At 41.9% G+C, this 22,958-nt stretch overlaps 1 protein-coding gene across 3 annotated transcripts in view; it reads right to left on the bottom strand.

The window, feature by feature from the left end:
* The window catches only part of STAB1 (stabilin 1), a 58,583-nt gene that overhangs the window by 29,015 nt on the left and 6,610 nt on the right, over window positions 1-22,958 (bottom strand). For all 3 annotated transcript variants that reach the window (XM_040569247.1, XM_040569248.1, XM_040569246.1), the window contains exons 4-24: window positions 21,704-21,819; window positions 20,388-20,473; window positions 19,238-19,307; window positions 18,210-18,305; window positions 17,792-17,908; window positions 16,789-16,985; window positions 16,456-16,586; window positions 14,752-14,879; window positions 14,012-14,103; window positions 12,814-12,936; window positions 10,527-10,673; window positions 8,200-8,262; window positions 7,208-7,321; window positions 6,756-6,806; window positions 5,316-5,396; window positions 4,858-5,016; window positions 3,902-3,964; window positions 2,397-2,498; window positions 1,275-1,361; window positions 728-839; window positions 1-184 (exon numbers count right to left, since the gene is read on the bottom strand). In XM_040569247.1, the coding sequence (XP_040425181.1) occupies window positions 1-184; window positions 728-839; window positions 1,275-1,361; window positions 2,397-2,498; window positions 3,902-3,964; window positions 4,858-5,016; window positions 5,316-5,396; window positions 6,756-6,806; window positions 7,208-7,321; window positions 8,200-8,262; window positions 10,527-10,673; window positions 12,814-12,936; window positions 14,012-14,103; window positions 14,752-14,879; window positions 16,456-16,586; window positions 16,789-16,985; window positions 17,792-17,908; window positions 18,210-18,305; window positions 19,238-19,307; window positions 20,388-20,473; window positions 21,704-21,819 (2,319 nt within the window). The remainder of the gene's footprint in view (window positions 185-727; window positions 840-1,274; window positions 1,362-2,396; window positions 2,499-3,901; window positions 3,965-4,857; window positions 5,017-5,315; window positions 5,397-6,755; window positions 6,807-7,207; window positions 7,322-8,199; window positions 8,263-10,526; window positions 10,674-12,813; window positions 12,937-14,011; window positions 14,104-14,751; window positions 14,880-16,455; window positions 16,587-16,788; window positions 16,986-17,791; window positions 17,909-18,209; window positions 18,306-19,237; window positions 19,308-20,387; window positions 20,474-21,703; window positions 21,820-22,958) is intronic.

The following is a 22,958-nucleotide window of genomic DNA, read 5'->3' as shown; positions in this document are numbered from 1 at the left end:
CTTGCTGTGTCATTGAGGCTGCAAACAGCATTCTGGTGGCAGTACTGGGACAGCCCGCTCGGGCCACAGTTCTTGGATGTCTTGTCACAGAATTTCCCAGTAAAACCTTCCTTACAGGACCAGGACTGACACACACCCCCGCTGCCAGGCCTGTTGTCACAGACACCATGGACGCAGCCACAATCTGTCAAAGAATTTTCACATGGAGAAAGAACAGTAACTGCCAAAAGTCCAGAACTCACCACAGTAATCACATTTTGCAGATTCCCAACTTCCTTTCACAATCTCTCGTGACATCAAATCATCATCCCATTTGTTCTTGACAGAGGGATGTCTGCTGAGAGACATCTACCACACCTCAAAACTTGGCCAGGGAACCGATCCTCTGACTGCCTAGGTCCAAGAGTTTTAAGAGCTCTACAGATGGGCTCAAATTTAGGCCATCAAGCACAAGGTCCTTGTCAACTGGGAAAGGAAAATGTCTTTTCTTTCTAAGGAGGAGAGATTTGCTTGGAAGTCCCACACTTAAATTTGGCCAATGTTTCCAAGACCTGCATTACCACTGTCATATCAGCCATGTTTTCTCTACTGCTTTTTGTGACCTGTGATAACGTTTCCATCACTTCTTTCATGATGAGGTCTTGCCAGCAGGGAATCCAGGGTACCTGAACATGCACTATAGCTTTGCTCTACATTTTTCTCTAGTCTCTCCTTCCAAATTACCAACCTTCGTCACAGTTCTCGCCATGTTTGTTTGGGTTTGAACAGATGTGGCAGGCTACTCCTTTGAAGCCTTCAAAGCAGCGGCAGTTGCCATTCCCTTCTATGCCGTCGCTACACTGGAAGGAAACAAAAAGAAAGCCAAAGTCATTGAAACTAAGTGAACCAAGGCAAAACCAAGGCTTTGATATCTATCAAAAACACTTTTGACAGCTGCAGTAAAAAATAGGACTTTGAAGAGCAGTGCTGGTAATACAAAATCCACCCCCCAACCCCCAGTCAATGCTGTCCGCAAAAGCTATGACATGATTCACATTAGAGCTCAAGATGGAAAACACACTGATGAGTACACTCCAATTTCCTTGGATATTCTGTGGCCACCACTTTCGACTTCACCCTGGAGCACAAAGGCTGAATTATGCTTATCTAGAGCAACTGTTACCATAAAGAAAAAATGTCCTACCTTGCCATTAAAAAATAAATAAGCTAACTACACTCTCTAACCACCCTGACTCAAGTGCTCATTGTAACACAGTATGATCCTTCATACTTACATTTCCCCGGCCATAGCATGGACTGGAATATCCTCCTGGGCACGGTATGCAGTCTGGACCAAAGAATCCTTTGCAGCACCCAGGTTTCTGAAACAAAACCAAAATCATTAAAGTACCAAGTGACTTAACATAAATTGCCTGGAGTTGTCCTGCTCTCACAATTCTGAGATCTATATCCTCCTTCCTGTGGCCATGGACTACACTGAAATAGTCACTTAGACACCCATGCTTAGAATCATAGAATCATTTAGGTTGGAAAGGACCTTTAAGATGATGAAGTCCAAACATAAAATTGGACTTAAATTATTAAATTATTTTCCAACAATACCTGTCCTTCTGCTTGTAACTAATTCTTGTCAACATAAACCACTATCTTCTGTTCTTTCTGTGACTTAGGCAAATAGGGTCTATGCTTTCTCTGAGTTTTGAATTCATTAATAATATTGGCTCACTTGATCCTCCTTTATCCCTGCTGAGGACTTCTGTTTTTCTGGAGGGATGTATCAGTCGTGGATCACAGGCCTTGTCACAATTGACCAATAGAAGAACAATGACAGGACAGACATCCAGCTGGTATTTAACAAGACACTCACAAATAATTCTATATAGTTGGCACTGGGACAGCTCAGGAGCTGCAGACTCCTGATGTGAGGTCTGTAAACTGGGTAAGAACTACTTTTCCAAACCATCTGACAATGTTTCATAAAAAAGATGCAATCACTTCACAGCTTACGGCAGTTTCATTGTACTCTGCTTCCGTTGGGAGACGTGATAAAAACAGGGCACTCTCAGAAAACATGCCACACTGAACGCTACACCATTCATCTCTCGGCTTCCTCCAACTTGGCTAGTCACAACTGTTATGCTTTATTGTATTTATGTATCATGTTTGGGTTTAATTGAGCTGCTTTCTAACATTTGCAGCGGGTTGGTACTGTGTATTCTTCTCTATGTTAACCAAAGAGAGGTCAGGTAGCCAGCTCATCTGATGGGCCCCCCTTTGCAAGGGGCAGCTTTTCTTTTGTTGCCATCTCAGTTCAAGGAGTCAGAGGTCTTCTCGATGAATTGGGAAGAGCAAACCTGAGCTCCTTCCAAAGGAACGTGGTTTCCCATCACACTCACCATGACAGTTTGATTGCAGTACCTGGCACATCCCTTCTTCAGGACATTCAGGCCTTGTGGATCATGGATATAGACACATTCTTTTGGGAACAGTGTTGATTCCTGTAGAAACACAAGTCAGCTCTGTTTTGTTACTTCAGCACAGTAACCCTCCCCTCCTCTCTATCTGCTGCGGAGAGCAACTTATGCCTATCTCTGAGCTGAGGAAGTTCAAAAAGGAGCCAAGGTGAACAAGATACTGCTACAGCATGCCTATCATGAAAGAAGGCACGTGGTGGCTTCCTCTCACTCCCAGCAATCTGCAAGCCTGAGCCAAGGTGCTGCCCTTTTGTTCTTATAATAGTATTTACGATAAGGGAGACAGTAGAAGAAGGGGGAGAGGTTGGGGAGAGAGGATAAAAGGAGGGAGATAGGGGGGAAGAGACAGGGGGGAAGTGGGAGAGAAATAGAGGGTAAGAAAGAGGGTAGGGGAAAAGAGAAAGGAAGGAGGGAGAGGAAAGGCAGGGGGAAGGAGAGTGGGGAAAAGGGGGAGTACAAGAGAGAATGAGAGAGGGAGGGAGGAAAGGAGAAAGACGGGGAGGGAGGGAGACAGCTAGGGGTGGAGGTGAGACAGAGAGTGGGAAGGGAAAGGTCTGCAGATAATTTCTGGAACAATACCCAGTGACCTGTCATGTTGTTATACACAGGCAGAATTGGGCCCAAGATGATTCTGTCCGCACCTGCCTCAATCAGAGAGGAAAACAATTGACTAGTGATTTTGCAGATCTCCACTTCAGACATTCATGCTGAGACAGCATCAGCAAGTTCTTCTGAAATTCAGATCCCTCAGAAGACACCCAACAGTTAACAGTCATGAACACCTCTCCGGTTTTCCCAAACAATGTCTTGGGCCTGGCCTTCACACAGGGATTTCCTGGAAATTGCTGTACTGCTAAACCCAGCATGGGTTAACTCAAACACCAGTGTGCTGCCTCCTCCTTCTTAATCCGCCTTCAGCTAATTCTGCTCATTCTGAATCAACAGCAAGGCCAAGAACAAATTGTTTCTCAGCCCTCTGCAGCGCATAGAGCTAGTTGCAATTCCCTGGCCATGACATAAGCAGTGGTGTTGCTGGATGGTACGAGTGGGATTGGCTTTGATTCTAGCAATTTGGAGGAACTGGGAGACTCAGCGTGTAAGGAGGAAAGCCCTGCCTGAAGCAGAGTAGAGGTACTAAAAACTGCAAGCCTACAATTTCATTTAGCACAGACTGTCTCACAGCTATCTGCATTGACTCAGCAAACAGACTTCAAAATAAGAAATAGCACAGAGCAGTTACTGGGTGACAGTCTGGGATCACAGTGCATGGTGGACACGCATCCTCTAACAAGCCATGCTATTCCTCTCTACTGCTTGCCTTTCCTGTCCTGTATTTGTTTGAAAGTGTCTTGGGTTAGAAACTGTCACAGTGTGCTTGTATGTCATCATGCAAAGAAGAAAATATGGAAATGATCACAAATAATTACCATTTCTCTGCTACCAGGTGGGCAAACACTGTTGTTGAGAGCCTCACAATCCACACAAGAGCCCTGTTAAGAAAAGAAGAGCAGAAAACTTCATCTTCTCAAAAGAACCCCTACCCCATGCCAAGAATGCTCCAGAGCTACTGTTTCCACTACATATCCAAAACATCACAGCATGTATCAGAAACATTTTTAGGACGGAGTTCCACAATCTGAAATGGGGTAAGCTTCTCACTTCAATAAAGAGGATCCTTTGTCACGAGATGTTTGCACCTGACTTTAAGATGGGGTCTGTCTCCACCCTGTGAGTCTATCAGCCACTAGAGACACAGCTATGCTGGAAAACATTTTGGGCATCCATGTGGCAGCCTCATTAAATCGACAAGTTATAACAGACCCTCTGGCCAGTTGATATTATTTGTGTTGCTCCAAATCAGGTGCCTTTTGCCTATTCAGAGCCTCATCCTCTTTTCCAGTAACCTACCAGTGATCAAAGTGGGGAACACACACCTAAAATAAGGTATACAAAATTCTTTACGTGAGAATACCATACAGCATTTACAGCTCCTGCTGCTGAATAACTGTTTCCCATCCATACTAACATGAAAACAATGCTGACAGTGATGGGAACAAAGCATTCTCAGCTGAGTTAGTAACTCTGGTGTGAAGAAGGGCATACACAGCCTTATGAAAAGGCAAACATCTTTCTGAAGCAAAGGTAGGATGGATGCAAGGAAAGAATAAAGACCCACAAGAAAAGAGCTGATTGCCAGCAAAGCAGTGCAAAGTGATAGCAGAAGCAACAATCACAGTGCTGATGCTGCCTAAGTTCATATTACGGGATATCTCAGAGAGAACACATTTCCCAAATGTAATTTACACAGCTTGCTTTTTTTCCCTCCAGGTGAGTGTAGGGTCTACAGCAATGGCTAGCAAGAGAATGGGAGAAGGTGACTTACTGTCACAATTTTATGCTGTTCTTCATTGCATCTGTGAGGCAAAATGGGAATTATTGAAGGAGGGAGGAAGATGCCGTCCAAGGTATGAATAATACCATTTGATGCCACAATGTTTCTCATGTTTAAGGGGATCCCTGATTCATCCATCAGAATTCTTCCCTAAAGCAGAAACACAAATAATTTATCTGTATTTTATCCCATTAGACCGTATCAACTACATAAAGGCAACACAGGAAACAGATGGTATGCAACATCAAGTGCAACCACACAAATAGTCAAGCCTCTTAGTAGAGTCACAAGTTGGATAAGAAGCAAAAATAATTCAGTGATCCCATTTAAGTCTATTTTTTAAGCACAGGAGGAAGCAGAGATGGGCCGAAACCACGTTGTTCAGAACTATATCCAGACTTCCACTTAGCACAGGACGTTTGCCCAGCTGAGTTTTGATCCATACATACGTCTGCACCGATGTTGATGGTCAGTATCTGGTTGGCCATAGTAACAATGTGTGGCATCACTATCAGTTTCTCTACAGTCACCTGAAATAAACACACGAGGGGACAATGTCGTGAAAAAGCAGGGACATTTCAGTACAGCTGACAGAGTCCTTTCATGACTCCCCCCACCTAAAAAACCTTCTAAAGGGGACTTTAACCTTAACATTTACATCTCATGAAATACCTTAAACGCACACAATAGCCCAGAGGGAAATCCAGGACTTTGTGTGAACCATTTGCAATGCTACAAACACAGCAGTGCCTGTGGCAGTGGCCTTCGTTTTCATTCCTTGTGCAAGAAACAGTCTAGAACAGCTGAAATTAAGTCTCATTAATAGTGTCTCTTATTGATACAGCCAATACAGGGAATTTTCCAGGACATATTAATTAAACAAGTAATGCTGAGCAAGAAGCATAAGAGATAATACATTTTGACCTACTAAATAAGCTTATTTCTAAAGGCAGAAGAAATGTAAACCACAGCTGCTGTATGAGAAATTTAAACATAAGGATTTGACAGGAGAGAAGTTCTGAGAACTAAGAAAATTTTTTCTTTTGTGTTCAACAAGTTATTAAAGTAAGTAGTTTAGCTTGTTGCCATATTGTTATTCATCAATTGCAAGAAAAACTATGTTTTGCTGTTTTGTCAATGTGCTGCTTATTTTCTCTGTTGGAGTTATGAAAATCATAAGGACTGACATTTTCTCCTTAATGAAGGACTGGAATAATATTGATATTTCTTAGCAAAAGACATGACATTGTACCATAATGCTTGAGTATTCACTTCCCCACAGGTTCTGTGCATAATTTTAAACATCTTACTTGTTGATTTTATAAGGGAAAAAGTCTTGTTAATGTACTGTATTAATTTTATTTACCCTGCCACATAGGGTAAATAAATGTTGGTGCAAGAGTTGGCAGTACCCCACTGATGGAGCCCAAGAAGACAGGAGAAGGAGCAGGAGAGTTTTGACCAATTCTCCACCTGGCTATAACTTTTGTGTTGCTGCTTTCAGTGTTAGGGAAGCTATGGGTTGGAGGATTCATAATTAGGGTACACTCCTAATTAATAGTTCAGCAAATTAAAGTGATGCCAAGAGAGAATTTGCCTGCAGCAAACTCTGCAGGACAATGTTTTCTTTGTAAAGGCCATCTGACTAATGAGCACCATCACACCCAGAAAACTAAGAGCTTTGTGATGGAAGACCCTTTTGGCAACAGCTTTCACGGTAAATGTTTTGCCTCATCAGGTCCTGAATCACATCTCTTCTCTCTTGGGCAGTCCAAGAAACAGCAGCTGAAGTCACTGATACTTCGACCTCTGTGCCAAACAACATAGTTGATTACATGCTGGCCTAAAGGACTCCAATTATCCAGAATTAGAGCTGCCTGCCTTACCGCTGCTGAAGTGTAGATATGATGTTTCACAAGTTCCTGAAGCTTATTTATGCCCTAAGGGGAAAAAAAAAAAAAAAAAGAACATAATAATTGGATACCCCTTCACTGCTCAGGAGTAAGAAGAGGCAATTACTTTTTCTTTTAACAAATGACTGACTATGCCAATGTATTACAGCAGAGACTTCACTTGGAAAATAAATTACTTCATTTTCCCCACAAAAAGCATGAGGAAAAAGACAAAAAACAGACTTAATATGGCTAAATGTATTTCTCATTGCAGGTTCCACCAGCATTCACTTCTTTCCCAAAGCCTTATAGAAAGAGAGATGTTTTAGCCAGCTCCAGAAAGAACATTTTTCAGCAATGATCAGATACATTGCACAAGCTATTCCAGCAAAGCCTAGTGCAACAGGCTGCACTATCTCAGGACCTCTTGAAGTATTATGAGCTCTCACATCTGTGAAAAGGTAGATGAGCCTTCCATCTCTCAATTTATCCACACCATCATTGCTGGGTACAAATACAGTAAAGGGGCCGGGTCCATCAAGAATTGCAGGCAGGCCACAGTTCTGCAAAAACAATAAAAGATTTCACCATGCATCTAGCATGAGTTAATGAGGGGGGTCTATTAGAAAGGGAGAGGAAACTCTAAGCAACCCACCAAAGGTGCAGCTACTGAAAAGCTTTTGTATTCAAGAGGCGAGGCTTGTAATATTACAGGGATATAATGCCATAAAAACAGGCTGGACAATGAAGCCACTGGTGTAAGTGCAGCTAATGTGAACAAAAGAGCACTGGAATACACAAGTACATATAGAGACTAAACTAATATCTTTTTGCCCCAAGAGAAGAAAAAGAGAATCAAGCCTATAACCACAATTAAACAATGAATTTTGTAAACAACTAACAGCCACAAAGCTGAAAACAAGCAGGTCAAGACTGTTGTGTGCAATGCTAGAGCAGATCCAGATGACTCTGGTGGAGGTAAAAGGAAAATCAGTCTGTCCCTAGTAAAAAAATTAGCTAAATGAAGCCTGGGCAGAAGCCTTTAAGGGTTTATAATCTGAGGACTATTTTATTTAGATACCTATAGCAAAAAACCCAACAGGTAGCTTAAGCCTAGCTTGGCATGGAAAGGCATGAAACGTTCACTCTTGAAAAAGTGTTCAAGAACTGAAAATGCTTTGGAGAACAAACTGTGCCAAGGGAGATGGGTAGAGCAGGTGGGGAAGAAGGTGGGAAAGACATTTGTATGCTTGCTGCTTGTGCTGATCTTTCCATTACATTTGCTTATAAAATAAACAAAATAAGAAGTGCCTCAGATAAAAGCATCCAGAAAGACAAACAGCTGCATTTAAATATTATTCAAAATTCTCACAAAAAAGAGCAACAGGCTGTGCAAAAGCAGCAATGCTAAACCTTCTGGGGCAGACACAAGCATGCTTACCTCCAGTATAGTTTCAAATCGACTGAAGATCTCATTTGAAGCAAGGATCTCCCCAATGGTTTTCTGCAAGAAGATACAAAGAGGAAAAATACAATGGCTGGGATTGAAGCAAAGTCTGAGCACAAACTGGCATGCCTTTGATCAGCCACTGTTTGGGGATTGCATGCTCCAGGTCTTTGAAAGCCATCAGCCCCAAAGGACTCAAACCCTTTATTTTGGCCAGTTGACCTAGCAAGGAGGGAGCCTACAGTAGCTTAGGCGCAAGCCTGTTCTCATGTACGACAAACAAGAATTTTTTAGGTTACCATGCACTTAAGCACCCTTCTGTTTTCCTACTCCCATCTTCAGGTTAAACTTGCAGCCATGCAGAACTTGGCTGGTAAAGAGTGGAGCTGCTCTATCATCTCAAGTCTCCCTCTGCCTTTGAGGACAAGAGTTCACTCTGCCACCTGCAAATGAGCTCCAATGCTGAAAAATACAACCCATATGCAGACATCTGAAAACATGTTGGAAGTAGAAGCTTTCCTTTTTAACATGCTTCCCACGAGGACAAAGGTAACAAGAGAAATGTCCCCGCAGCCACCACAGTTTCTGAAGGCACTCATCTGACCTTTATTTGCAGGAATGTGCTTGCTTTTTTTTTTTTTCTCTCTAAATTGCTTCCTGCAGAACATGCAGAGACACAGAACATTACTTCCAAGGGTATAAAGGGATTTGCTGCCAAAAATAGCTCATGTGATCACTAGCTTTCAGTATAAAGCCAACACCACAAGGGAAGGAAATGGCTGAAGAAGTCCAGAGAAAGGCAAACTCTGCAGGGAGCACTCTTGCTGTCCTGCCATTGCAGAGCAAGCTGCCTCTCTGCCTCACCAGCGTAAGGCTGGCTAAGGTCTTGGCAGAGTCTTCACTGCAGTTGGGCCACGTTGGTTCCTACCCAGATCACATCCTGATCCAAAACAGCTCCAATATGGATCAAAACAGCTGTACTTTCGTGCCATGCACCCCAACAGCATCATCCCTCCTGCGCCCTCTTCCAGATATACCCACTCACCTCCTACTCTTCTTGGACTGTGGATAAAGATCCTTGAGTGTGGTACAAAATTAAAATTTGCAGTTTTCTTAAAGATTTTTTTTTCTACTGGCACATTTTGAACATGCACACCAGCAGTGCTGTGACAGCCACTGTTGTGCTGAGTATCAAAAGTTTACAGGAAATGGTATAGGAAAGACTGCTGAATCAGCCTCATGGCCAGAGGAGCTGCAAGCCCTTCCCTGCAGGTACTGACGCACACAAACACAGAGCTCAGTCCAGCTTCTGCTCTGGGTCTCAGACACTCCTTGTTGGAAAACATCCTCATGCAAGTCGTAAGACTGAGAGCATCTTAAGTGACATTAGTGATGGGCACATTCAAATCCACATAGACAGACAGAACTTGTACAATTGACACACCATTCTCTACCACAATATTCCAGCTACTTTTTAAACATAAAGTACAATCCAACTTTAAGATTACACAATACGACTGTTTTTATAGATTAATTACAATGGTGCAAAGTAAGTGCAGGCTACTATCAAAATCCAACCAAAGCAAAGAGCTGGTGTCATTCTATGTGTAATTTTTTTGCAAGGAAGTAGTAGGTAACAGGGTCTGCTTTCTGCATATGGAAACATTATAAAAGTTTTCATGCATACAATGCAGTAGCTATAGCAAAAACTTTTCCCAGTTAACAGGAAAAAGGGTTTAGCAGAGGCAGAGACTGAAGCAAGAACTCTTAAATCTCTGCCCAGTGTCTTAAATACATGACAAGTTCAAATTGCAAAGGTCCATAGTGATTATTTGTCCCCATTTTATATACTTTTAATGCAAAGATAATCTTTTTAATATAATTTTAAAATGCAGTAGAGACAGATGAAAGCAAATCTTAGTTTCGATTTTATATGAAAAAAGCTTTTTCAATAAAGCAAATCTTAATTTCAATTTTATACGAAAAATGCTTTTTCAATGTTTATCTTATTATTCTTCTGTAAGATACAACTGAAAAAGAGCTCATTTTCTGTGAAGGGAGTGATCTTAGTCATGAAATTAGAATTCTCTACTTATCCAAACACTGTAAAAGCATCACTGCAAGGTCTGTATCTGACTTGTGCAGAGCTATTAGCTACTTTTAAAGGCATGCTTATCAGGAGCTGAAAACAGAACAAATAGCCTTTTTCCTTTTTAAAAAAGCCTCGCTGTTTTAGGAAGCATAACCATGGAAAAAGATTTTTTTTTAAAGTATTTATTCTACTGTCTCATAAAACAGAAGAAATAAGAATGCCTGCATACCTGTGGGTTTCCAAGGTTGTCAGTGCTGGTTTTTTCCCTTAGAGTGTTAACAATATGCATAATGCCATTGGCTGCTGGTAGGTTTGACTGCAAAACACTGTACAGTTCTCCCACCACATCTTGATATTGAAATGATTTGATGTATGCCTGGATAATAACACAAGGTTATTTTAATGTATATCCATGGTATCACAATAGATCTATAAACCTTTGTTTCCTTCAGTGCTCTCCATCTATGGGTCAGCAAGGTGAATGCACAACCGGGTCTACTCTGGAAAAAGTAAATTTAAGGGGTGGTCTCACTGTGGAATAAACATCTCGCTTCTAAATGAATTTGGATAATATTTCCATCCTGGGGTACTCTTAAGTCTTACTACAGCTTAAAGACCTAGTCTGGGACAGTCAGCTCTAGGTTTAAGTTTGCCTGAATGTGAACAATGCTTGATCCCAGCGTGGATCACAGAAGGCTGCACTGGCTGTTAAGCTGCTGCATCAATCTGTCAAGCACTAGGAGAAAGACACGCTGCTTCCTGGGCACCAGAATACAGAATTTGGAGACAATCTTGAAATTTAGCTCTGACTGCAGATTTCATTAGCTCCTAATGCAACTAGGACTCATCACAGCAAAGCCTAAATAGTCAGGCCCACTGAATTATAAGGCATGCATCTGATCCTTCCATACTGAACACAGCCATGCACTGAAGCGGGGTGTATGGAGGTGTACCAAGTGTAACTTATAAACTAAGCATCAAGGTATTGGTGTTGCAACCATAATCCAAGTGCAGGCAAGCACAGCTTCTCTGTGCTTTTCGTTTACCATGCGCATTTTTTTAACTGCTCCTCCCTGCCCTGAACTTCAGCTCACATCACTGAGGAGTCTGGCTGAAACAAAGGAAGGGGAGGGCAGGCATCCCAGATCAAAAGACTCCTGAGTAAACAAACAGAAAATAAATTTTAAAAGAGCATCGATAAACCCAGTTCGGAATCCCCGGCTCCAAATAGTGCTTTTTCCTTTTGATGCATGTAGGGTGCATGTAGTATGACCTAGACCTCCAGGCCAAGGCTGGATCCGCAGAGAGGAAACATACAGCTCTCCCAGGGCCAGCTGTGAGAATGCAAGCAGGAAAAGTGCAGGATGGAGAGAGAACAGTGGATGCTGGAAAACATGTGTCAACTGAAAGAGTGAAAAGGGAAAAACAGCCTTCCATATCATAAAATAGTGATGAAAAACTCTTCGCTAGGATAAGAAAAATAAAATAGATAGAGGGGAAAAGGGCAATTGGAAGAGAAAATATTCAGTGTGTAGCTGTGTCTGAGAACGTGACCTCCAAGGAGAAGCATTCAGTCTAAAGAGAGACTTTGCTGCCTCTTCCACATCAGCCGCAAGGATACTGCAGTTGCTAACTGTGCAGGGAAAAGGTATCTTCTCTGGCATACACATGTAGACCAAGGAAAGACTGTTACCAAGCTTAGGAATAAGATTCTGCCTAATTGGTTGTCTACAGGGCAGGAGAAACAGTTGCTTGGCTGTCTGTCCTTAAATCACCTTGCTTTGGATCCCACAAAGGATCTTGCCGGGAGACAGCAGCTTTTCTAGTCTGTGCAATGAGCTGATAAAAGAGCAACTTCTAGAACCGGAACAACTGGAAACTACATCAATGCTCAATATATTCTGTTGCTCAGAGAGCACAGTTATGACTTTACAGCCTTTTCTTCCCATCTGCCTTTTTCTTTTACCCCAGGACCATTAGGACACATCACAGAATCTGTCTGAGAGCACGGTCCACAACCAACCAAGGAATCTACTGCAATATGGTTGAAGCCAATCTTTCTCTCAGACGTGCCCCACAATGCCACATCCACCTTTATATAAAAGTTATACTTCGCAACTCAAGGCTAAGGCAATGCAAGGAAGAGCAATAAAAAGCAGTTTAATATCATATCTGTATACACCTATCTGTGTACACATCCCAAATGGATGGTAAGAACCAAGGAGCAGACAAGTGACTATTTAAAACTAGACAAATCATTGCAGAATATGTAGCAAAAGAACAGTTTTGCACTGGAAAGGAGATTATAACCTAAGAAATCTGCTACATCTCTGTCTCTTAAAACTTCATGATTCTTTTTGAGAAGTGGAAATGAAATTCTGTTCTGGTCACAGGTAGTCTGATAAGAGAAAAACGGTTTTCTCATTAAGAAAGCACATGAAGGAAACTACGCTCAAGCTCTGGTCAGTCCTACATGAAAGCAGCAGTCCACGACTTCAATTCAGGATATCATTTACCTGGTTGCTGAATGTCAGCTTATGTCCTGACAAGGTCCACATCGTCTTGGCTTTTACCATGTCTTCTATCAAATGAAGACCAGGAACAATGTGCATTCTGCACAAATGCTCAGCAGTGGTATCCTTTGGGAAGTAAAGGCCAAATAAAGAAGATAAATGACATGCTCTTTCAAAAACCTCATTTTATGAAAGATCCACAACATTACCATAACAGAAATTCTAGGTATATAATATTGAGCTTCCCTCTCCATTTTGGTTCACTGCAGAAACACTGTGGCAAATCTTTTGCTTCTGTGTACACACAGAAACACAGGGAGACTGATTCATTTGAAAGTTACTTTAGAAGAATCCCCTAAAGATAAACCTATTGGACCTGGACAATTTTAAAACTATCCCTGCATACTTGAGGTAACAAAACTTGCCTAAGCCCTCCATAGACAATCTTCGTTTATGTTTGGCCATGTAGGTGGCGTAAGCTGCTGAATTTACATTTAGTTTCTTGTTTTCTGGGTTTTCCGTCACTGGTGATTCTTTAAGACAATCATCTATCAATACTGATCTAGGTGGAACTGATACAACTGATAGAAAAACTACAGCAAATGAACAGAGCTTAATTAAAAAATACATAAAATAAAAATATGACCTGTAGGACATACTTGTTGAAGCCCAGAACTCTCAAACTCTTGACCTAACTCCCATATCAGTTTTCTACAGCCCTGTCATCCTTGCTGCCCCATTAGTAAAATGAGCCCTTCCTAAGAAGTTGACACCATTCCCACATCTAGGGCCATACCAAGGAATAGGCCCAAATCCAGTACTTTAATGCAAATCTCATCCCCTTTTGAAAACCCCACGCTCAAGCAGTGAAAAGCCACCTAAGGTTTTGAGAATAGTCACACACCAGAGGTTGGATCTTTAAATAAGAATGGCCAGAAGAACTTAAACTTTTTGAAGTTATATAATCTGACATTAAAAACAACAAACACACTCAGTCAATAGCAGAGAGAGAGGTTTTAAAAATAACACAAGGGATGTAACAACCTCTGTGAGACTGCAACAACCAGACAATGAGCAGTCTTTGCAAGAGATTGCTTCTATAAATATTCTCTTATGTGTCAATCGGTTTTTATAGGCCACAGAACTCAGGCAGGAATGAATCATAAGATAGCAAAGATTTGCTAAAAGCAAGCAAACTTACATTAAATTCCTTTCTATCATTAACTGGAAGAAGGGACGGCACAAAGACCGTGAAAGGCCCGTATTTCGTCAGCAACACTGAACAACCAGAAGCTGTAAAAAGAGTGACAACATGAAGCAGCTATTTGCCATATGGCTTAACTCCGGCAATAATTATTCTTTGTGTTAACAGCACAATTACATCTAAACATCTTCAACCTGATGCATGTAACTAATACTTGTTTATGTTGGATCACAGTGCATGGGATAAAGCCCCTCCATCTCTATAATGGCCACCCACATGCGTGAGCTGGCAGGGAGGCTGTATTTTGGCTTAGCAGACCAATCTGACTGTAGGAGGATCCGTGGCACACCAGCCTCAAGCACCACTCATAGAAAACTCAATGACAGCTGAAAGATTGCTGAGCCTTCAAACACAGTGCAGGTGGAGGAACACTGGTATTTTGAGACAGGTTTAAATCACACCCTCAATGCATGCTTTCCTTTTTTTGTGGATGTGGCACATCTTTCGCTTGGACTGTCAAATACATAATGCTCATCCACACTGTTCTCTGCAACAATGTCCTCAATTCACGAGCCAGAACTGGCAATATGAGTTCAGAGATGTGATGTGTTTGATTTTGAAGGCCACAGTCATACATTGTGAAATGTCTATTATGATGAGAGGCTTTTAGTCTTTTGATGACACACTTTTCTCCCCACCTCTGCTTCATTCCCCAAACAAATTCAAAAGAGAGTTACCAAACATTTTCCTGGCGACGTTCAATTTCCTAATAAACATTCCTCGTGAATTATGCTGATTAATCTCACTCATGAGATCTTTATAGCAATTTCTCCCATCTGCAATCTCCCCTTCTTTACACACACAGCTAGATACAACAATAACAACATAATAAACATAACATTATAAACATTAACACTAAACATAAGAAATCATTATAAAGCAGTCCTACACACTTTTGACATGTTTGAGTAGGACAACATCAGTATCTACAGATGAAAGATTAATTGCGACTTTAAGGTGTATTTAAGAGCCTAGTAGCTGCTGCCTAATCTAAATGACAGGAAAAAGATACACACTTCTGGAGTGCAAGCAACTTTGATCCTAAGCAAAAAGAAGGAAGACACTTTCTCAGATACAGTCAACAAAAGGATTGTCTGCTTTAGAGTTCAGGGTACAGAAAGCCACAATACATGTACTGATGCCTAAATAAGTATTCAGCCAGTATCACTCATTAAAGCATCTGAAAATTTCAGGTAATGCATAAAAAACACAGGTCTCAGTGAAAATATAGCAATCAGCTCCTATGTGAGCCCTCAGCTTCAGTGGGAAGTACCAGCTCCCGCACATCAGTTAGCTACAGTTTGTCTTAGAACTAATGAGGGCCCCAGACATGCTAATGACTTTTGCAGAAAAGCTTATCTACATGTGAAAATCTCCATCCTGATTCACACGGACTTATAGTCATTACTCAGACACTACTTAAGGTCACTGGCTGATAAACACGTTTTTTCCTGTTTGGGTTTTGTCCAAGTATCAGCTCTGGTCTTTCTGGTTCAGGGATGCAAAGACATACGGCACAGGGGAGGTATCTGACATTACTCCAGCCACAGAGGGCTGCGTGCCAGCTGCTGGGGAACAGATATGCTAAAGGCAGGGATTGTGTGGAACACTGAGTCCTGCACTTTGTTGGCATGTCTTCAAAGGGGGAAGCCACTGTGTTTCAGTTCTGGCCTGGAGCACACAATGAGCAGGTGGATGCTAACAATTTTAGCAGCACTGGAGAAGGAACGGCCAAGGAGATGGGACTGCTCTTTTCCTCTTCAGTCTCTCAGAAAAACTCCAGCTTTTTTTGCTATTAAAAAATCCTCAGTGAAGCTCTCTCTGGTGTTTAGGAGACCAAAAATTATCCTAGATCTGGCAATACTTCTCATCTGCAGGGCATCAACTTCTAAATGTTTTGCTCAAGAAAACTAAATAAGGTCTGGTGTTTTTTCCTTCAGCTCCCCCCTTCCCTGTCATTCTGCAACACTAGTTCACCTCTGGCTTACAGGCCTTGAGAGGCAGGAGAGCCAAAGACTTAGCCCTCCCAACCAAAGGAATTCCTTAGATAACCAAACAAGAGTCAGACATCTCCGTTTTGGTGATTGATTATAAACTAATAATATCCACTAACTTGGGGAGCTACATCTCCAGTTCACAACACAAAAGACCCTGCTGCTCCAGATTTAAAGCATCTTGTAGCCCACATGATGAGATTTACACTAGCTGATGTAGAACTCCTTACTTTCAATGGACTTATTAAAAACAGGCTCTTACCAAAAGGGGACTCTAGCCCATTCTTCTCATTTAGTTCCCTGTTTCTTCAAAGTTTACCTCATTCAAAATCAGTTTCCATTCTAGCTGCAGAATAAGCTTTAAAAGCAATCCTTAAAGTGGCTCACCTAGGATTCCCATGGGAGTTAATTTCACACGTGGAAGACACGTCGCAAAAATACTTCCGGCAGTCACTGGGAAACATGTAACACTCTGATGCAGATCTCCTATTCATCCCAGGCTTGCAAACACAGGATGCCTAGCAGAAGACAAAGCGGTGATTATAGCTGCATTCGTCATATTTTACTCAACAGGTTATCCCACAAAAGAGGTGGCAGGTTGCAAAATCTAAGGTGAGGAGAGCAGACGTGAGCAATCCAATGAATGGCTCATTTGAAGAAGTTCCCACCTGGCCACTCTCAGACCCTTACAGGTTGCTGACATGCTGCTGTCACCCTTACCTCTCCTGGACGTTTGTAAATGCAAATTGTAGAGTTTTCTGAACAGCCTCCATTGTTGTCAACACAGGGGTTTATGGGCTGACAAATCTTCCCATCTCCTTGAAATCCTTCTTTGCAGGTACATTGATACTTTTCTGGTCTAAGAACATTACATACAGCAAAGGGGGAGCAAGGAGAAGACGCACAAGGATTCTGAGCTGCAAATAAAGAGATGAGAGGTCGAAGAGTATCCAAATTTCTGTTTTCAGTAGAGCACTTACTGTAGCATAGCAGAATGCCAAAGGCCTGAAGAGAATGGAGAATAAGGAATTTATTCTATTAAATTGCTACAGTTTCCCAGAAAATAAAATAATTTCAGATAGCAGACAGTTTGTTTTTCTTTGATCCAAGGAATTTGGATGACACATTCTTCATATTACTTCAGCAACACAAATATAAGGGACAGAAAGAAGATGCTTGTCTTTACTTCTGAATTTCCATCATGTCTGAGGATATCTGAAAGTGGTGCTTGGTCAGCAAGAACTGCAAAAAGCCAGTGAAAATAGAGCTATCCATTGCTAGCTAATCACATGCATCTTATTGACTTTCTTTTAGCAAAAGCAATTCAAAACCTTACACCTGAAATCAGTGAAGAAACTCTCTAATTACATACCTTTGCTCAAACCCTCTAATTACATACCTTTACTCATCACTTATACTGGCACAGACTCACTGATATCCCACTGTCACAGTTACTCTGTACATTCATACAGGCAAATACTGGATGGCATCTGCAATTGTAACTCATTTCTTGCTTACAGGACCAAGTGAGAGGAGAACAAACACCTTAGGTATTAATCTTAGAAGGATTCTAAGATTAGCCAAAAAACAGGCTTTTATGCTTCCGCAGTGAGGAAGACACCGTATTCATGGTGATCAAGTTCGTCCAGAGATACCAGAGAAAGATTTCTCTTTGGAAGGTCCTAAACGGAGGACTATTTAGGGCCACAGAGAAATTTCTCACCTAAGCAAGTGCTGCCGCTTTTTCTGTATCCCTGCTTGCAGTCACACACCGCTGTCCCATCCTTTACTGTGCATTCACTGTTGGCCTCACACATCATGCCTTTGCAAAGGGGAAGCTCTGGAATCACACAGCAAAGAGAGTTTCCTTTTGAGCAAGAAGGGCAGTGCAAGAAGATACAACTTCCCTTACAAAAGGCATGGAAATGAAGGCAAGTGTTGTTTCCAGAGACCCCAGCCAGCACAAAAGCCAGGGAAAGTAAGCATGACAGACTTGCAGGCTAGGTAGTCAGGTCACACAAGACTTAGAGGGAAGGGAGGATCTACCCTGTTTCCAGAGAAATCCCAGCTGGTTTTGGGACACATGCATCCATATCATAGTTTAGCTCTAACAGCTCCTCTCCAGCTACCAATTTATTTACCTTGGTCACACCTGAGGCCAGTGTAACCTCCATAGCAAGTGCAGCTTCCATTCCCAGTGACGCCGCTGTTGCATTCCCCGTGCACACAGTCACACACTGAAAGGAAAGGCCAGACAAACAAGACCTTCAGTGACAAGGCAGCATGAAGAGCTCCAGACATACACTGGCCAACTGCCCTGGGATTTGGCACCCCGATTGCCCACTAATAATCCACAGCAAGCATGACTCATTTTAAAAATAAGGTCATCCTGGTCAGAGCTCACAGAGAGCTCTGCAAGTCCTGTGCTGAAGAAAGACAAAGTGCTGCTCTGTAAGATCAGCCCCAAATGCAACATCTGGACCAGCTTTTCAGACTTAACTTCCCACTCCTCCAAGTCTATTGCAGCCAATGTGGAAGGATGCGGTATTATAAGGCTCTACCACATCTGTGATGCCAGCATCGGTGTCATTCTGTAAGCACAAGCACTGAGATCACACCCATCTCACCTTTGTGGATACAAGAGAACCAGGAGCTGGAAAGAAATGGCTTCTTTATGACCAGGCCGCACTGGCTTTATGACCAGGCCGCTTTGAAGCAATAAATTGCTTCAAAATATGACATGTGAGAAGCAGTATTGTGGGTATTAGTGTGTAGGAAGGGCAATAAAGAGGAAGCTGAGAGAGTACTGGAGCGGTGACAGGAGTCTTGCAAACAGTTGGGAAATTAGGCTGGGTTGCTTCAGGGCAGGTGGGTTGTAGGTAACAGCCTGGCTGAAAAGAGAGAGGAAACCGGGAAAGCCATGGTAATGGGAGAGGGAGACTTTACAAAAGGAAAAATGGATTGATTTGAGTGAAAGACTGAGAATCATTTGTCTAATGGGACAGTGGAGAAGGGCAGAAAGACAAAATACCCAGATACTTGCTATTAAATGCTGTCAGATGCCATCCCCTCCTCCTCTCCAGCACCCTTCCTCACTCAGCCTCCCCCTCTGCTTTCCTTGCTCTCAGGTATTTTTGTGCAGGTTTCACCTGAAATTGCTCTTCCTTACCTGACTGACAGTCTGGGCCAAAACGATTTTCATCTCGACAATTCTGGCAGGCAAAACCACTGTATTGCTCCTAGAAGGGCCCCAAAATGTCCCAGATGTTATTTTTCTATACCATTTCATTGTTCTAAACATTGTCATAGTTCAAAGTATCTCCCCATCTCTGATTTTCTCTGACAACTGAAGCAATACATTGAAGAAAATTGATCTGCTCAGTGCTCTAGTACTATCACCCAGCCGTCCCAGCAGAGGGGTACACCAACACACAGAGAGCATGCAAAATGCCAGCAAAACCCAGGTGGGCACTGAGGAAACCATGTCCTGTTTGCAGACAAGAATGTAACAGCTGGCTTACGATCTCTCTGAAAAAGGAAGTTGTAATTCACTAGCACCAATGGGATGTTTGACATTGATTTTATAAGGCTTGGGGACCTTAAACATGTATTTTAATTGATATGGAGTGTCTTTGAGTTAAGTCCAAAATCAGCTTTTATCAAAGATGTGCCCAAGAGGTAGGACTTATCCATTAATTAAGGATAACAATGCCATTAATTAAGGATACTGTAAAAACGTATTGTTCATAAGAAGAAGTTTCAAATCTGACACTGGTCTGTTAAGCTAAGATAATAATTTTAGAAACACTGCTTTATATGAGTCACGTGCAGCAGTTGTTGGTACTTTTGTTGTATTAAGTCTAGAGCTGTAATGAAAATAATAATTCTTGTTTTAGTCTTTCTTGCTTTTCCTGGGAGAGGAAGGGTCTGACTGCTAAGGTGCAGCAGCAGCTGGGAAGTATATCTTTCAGGTCTGGTAAAGGTACAGCTCATTAAACGTATCTCAGGGCTTCTTGCAGCCACAGACAGACACTGATTATTTCAACTGATCAGAGGGTTAAATCCATGCAATTCTTTCTTCATTTCTTCCTAGAGATCCTTCCCAACTCCATAGCCCCACCAACAGTGTCTTAGTGCTGCTGCAGACCACACCAATACTCTAATTAAACCACAGGCACTGATGCTGGAATGAAAGACCCTGCTAATGACCTTCCAGGCAGAAGGCTGGTCTTCATCCAAAGCTTCTGCACAGACACTGTACAAAAGCATATCACCCTCTGACAAAAGCATATCACCCTCAGACCAAATCATACACTGACCTTGCAGATGCAGGTTCCGTTCTGCTGTATACCATCCAAGCATGTCCCATGGCCACTGCAGGGATTTTCGGAGCCTCCTGGACATTCTAGCAGGTAAGAGGCCAGGCAAGATTAGGCAGAAAAAACAGCACTGCATCCCTCTTTTTACCACCTTTTCCTACAGGCATTCCAGCTGTGTGAAAGCAATGGCTTCTTAACCAGCAAAGTCCCTGCCTGCTTTTCCGTTAGAGCTAAAACTGGCCCAGAGCTGGTGAAGATGGCAATGAGTAAGACCAAGGAGAAACATGGCTGCCTTCTAAGGAAAGCCTTTTAATAAAGGTCTAAGGAAAATTCCACTGGCCCATAACTAACCACATTTCAGCAAAGCCACTGAAACATGTTTTGAGATGGAGCCACTCTTGCAATCATGAGCAAGAGGCAGCACCAAACATCTGAGGACGGTTCTGAAGCTCGGGACAGATAGGAGCCTGCTTTTCAAAGACACTGAGCATTTTGGCTTTTTGTAACTTCTTGAAGGGCTCTGAATGTGCTCAAACAAGCATGGTCCACACATCTTTGGAGAGAGGTACCTCCAGATTCTAGGGATTATATCTGAAAATTTTAGGCATAGAATTGCCAATTGATTATTCAAAGCACTTTATGTGAAAACAGGCCCAATTGCTCAAACAACCTCTCATTTTCTGCTGGACTGGATAATGTTTGGCCATATTCCAGTCACTGGTCAATTGTATGAAAAGTGTTCATCTTAGAAGATAAACTTTCTGGATTTTAGATTTTTGGCTTTTGGATTTTTGAGAGAAGACCAAGAAAAACTGAATGTTTTCAAATTTTCATTACTTGGCTTAAAACTAAATGGGAGCTTTGGGAGGGTTATTTGCATGTTGGGTTGGAAGTGCTAAGTATTTTCTGAGACTGAACCTCTGACTAACTCCAGACTATATAAAAGCACACATGGCACATGCACTCCAGACCAGAGGGACACCAGAAAGAAGTATCTTCCTCTTCCTTTGGAAACTTTCTTAAAGAGGAACAAAAACATCCCTTTCCAAAAGGTTCTTTTTAAAGAAGAGACTAAAGGAAGTTCCAACAAAGGGGGTTATGTTATGTGTTAAATATAAGAGGATTAAACCCATATGAAGCAAAGAGATTCCTTCCTCATTATCTTCTAAACATCCTGCACAGATAATGGAGACCTTATAAATGCTTAAAAAGCAGAAATAACAAAAATCAATCAGCTTAATGCATATTTAATGCTTCATGTTAAAACTGGTTTGATTTACTGAACAGAAGGCATTGTAAACAGACGAAAAACTTACCATAGCACTCTGTACCCCAGAATCCTGGGCAGCACTTTTTCTCCTCAATTTCCTTCTTACATATGTGATAGCACCCTGGCTGGACAAGGGTATTTTCTCCTAACTTGACAGTGTATCTTAAAAAGAACAATCCAAGATCCATGATTACACCACAAAGATACCACATGCTTGTTGGAGGGGCTCTAAGCAAGCACACTGCAGCACGCTGAACTCTGAACAGAAGGGCATTCATTCCCTCCCCTATAAATACACACAAGAGTTTGCACTCTAATTATGTCTCCCACAAGGATGCCCACTGATCTGTGCTCCTACGGCTGGTTCCAAGAATGTTGCCAGGGACTGGATATGAGACAGAGGAGGAGCATCTTTCTCCTTTTCAACCCTTCATCCATCGCCTTACGCAGAGGCTAGGCCCCTGGTGGCAGTGTCACTTGCTCTGTGTGTATGCTGTACAGAACTATTCTTTGGACTGTTCAACTACCACTACCACAGAGAGATAACAGGCAGAAAAGCTGCACGCGCTCACATTACTCTTGTACTTCATTTTATTTTTGGCACAACATCCTTCCCAAAAGGAACTTGGAAATCGCCTCAATAGCACTGCCCCTTTGAATTCAGTCCGACTCCTCTGTGTGTCTGTAATTACTGTAAAACTGCTACAGCTATTTTTAAAGTATTTATACAGAATAGTGAATTACAGAAAACAGTAGACAATGGAGCTATATATTAACTGTTAACATTCACTACTGAATAGATAGGCAAACAATAATCTAGTGTTTCATTTTCTAAAAAAACTTACTGGTAAATTCAGTTTTCCTTCACCATTTTCCTATTAGAGCCAAGCTATAGAAATGCTCAACAGAATAAGAACAAGGAACACAAGAAAAAGTAACCTTCATAAAGAGAACTAGGAAGGTAAAAAGTTCAGAGGATTATTGCTGGAAGCTGAGAGGATATACAAGGGGAATTATTATATTCTTTCTCTAATAATTCACTAGCAAATTCCGGGTCTGAAATAGGTTCCTACAGAAGACAGAGCTCTGCTTAGTTGCTACAGCAGGATAAGCAAACTCAGTTTGTTCAGGGCAAGGCAGAGGTAATTATCAGGTAACTGGTTGTTTGTATACAGAACCCTATATGCAGCAAAAAGTCCAGGGGATTTGCAAGGAGACAAAATCAACAATAATAAGGGCCATACATTCATTTTTATGCATCTGAAAACAAAAGTCCTTGGATCTTTAGGGCTCAAAACCCA

This window comes from Cygnus olor, chromosome 10 (genome assembly GCF_009769625.2).
Source record: "Cygnus olor isolate bCygOlo1 chromosome 10, bCygOlo1.pri.v2, whole genome shotgun sequence".
NCBI lineage: Eukaryota > Metazoa > Chordata > Aves > Anseriformes > Anatidae > Cygnus > Cygnus olor.
The sequence above is the reverse complement of the archived record's forward strand: the minus strand, read 5'-3'. Positions and strand labels throughout refer to the sequence as shown.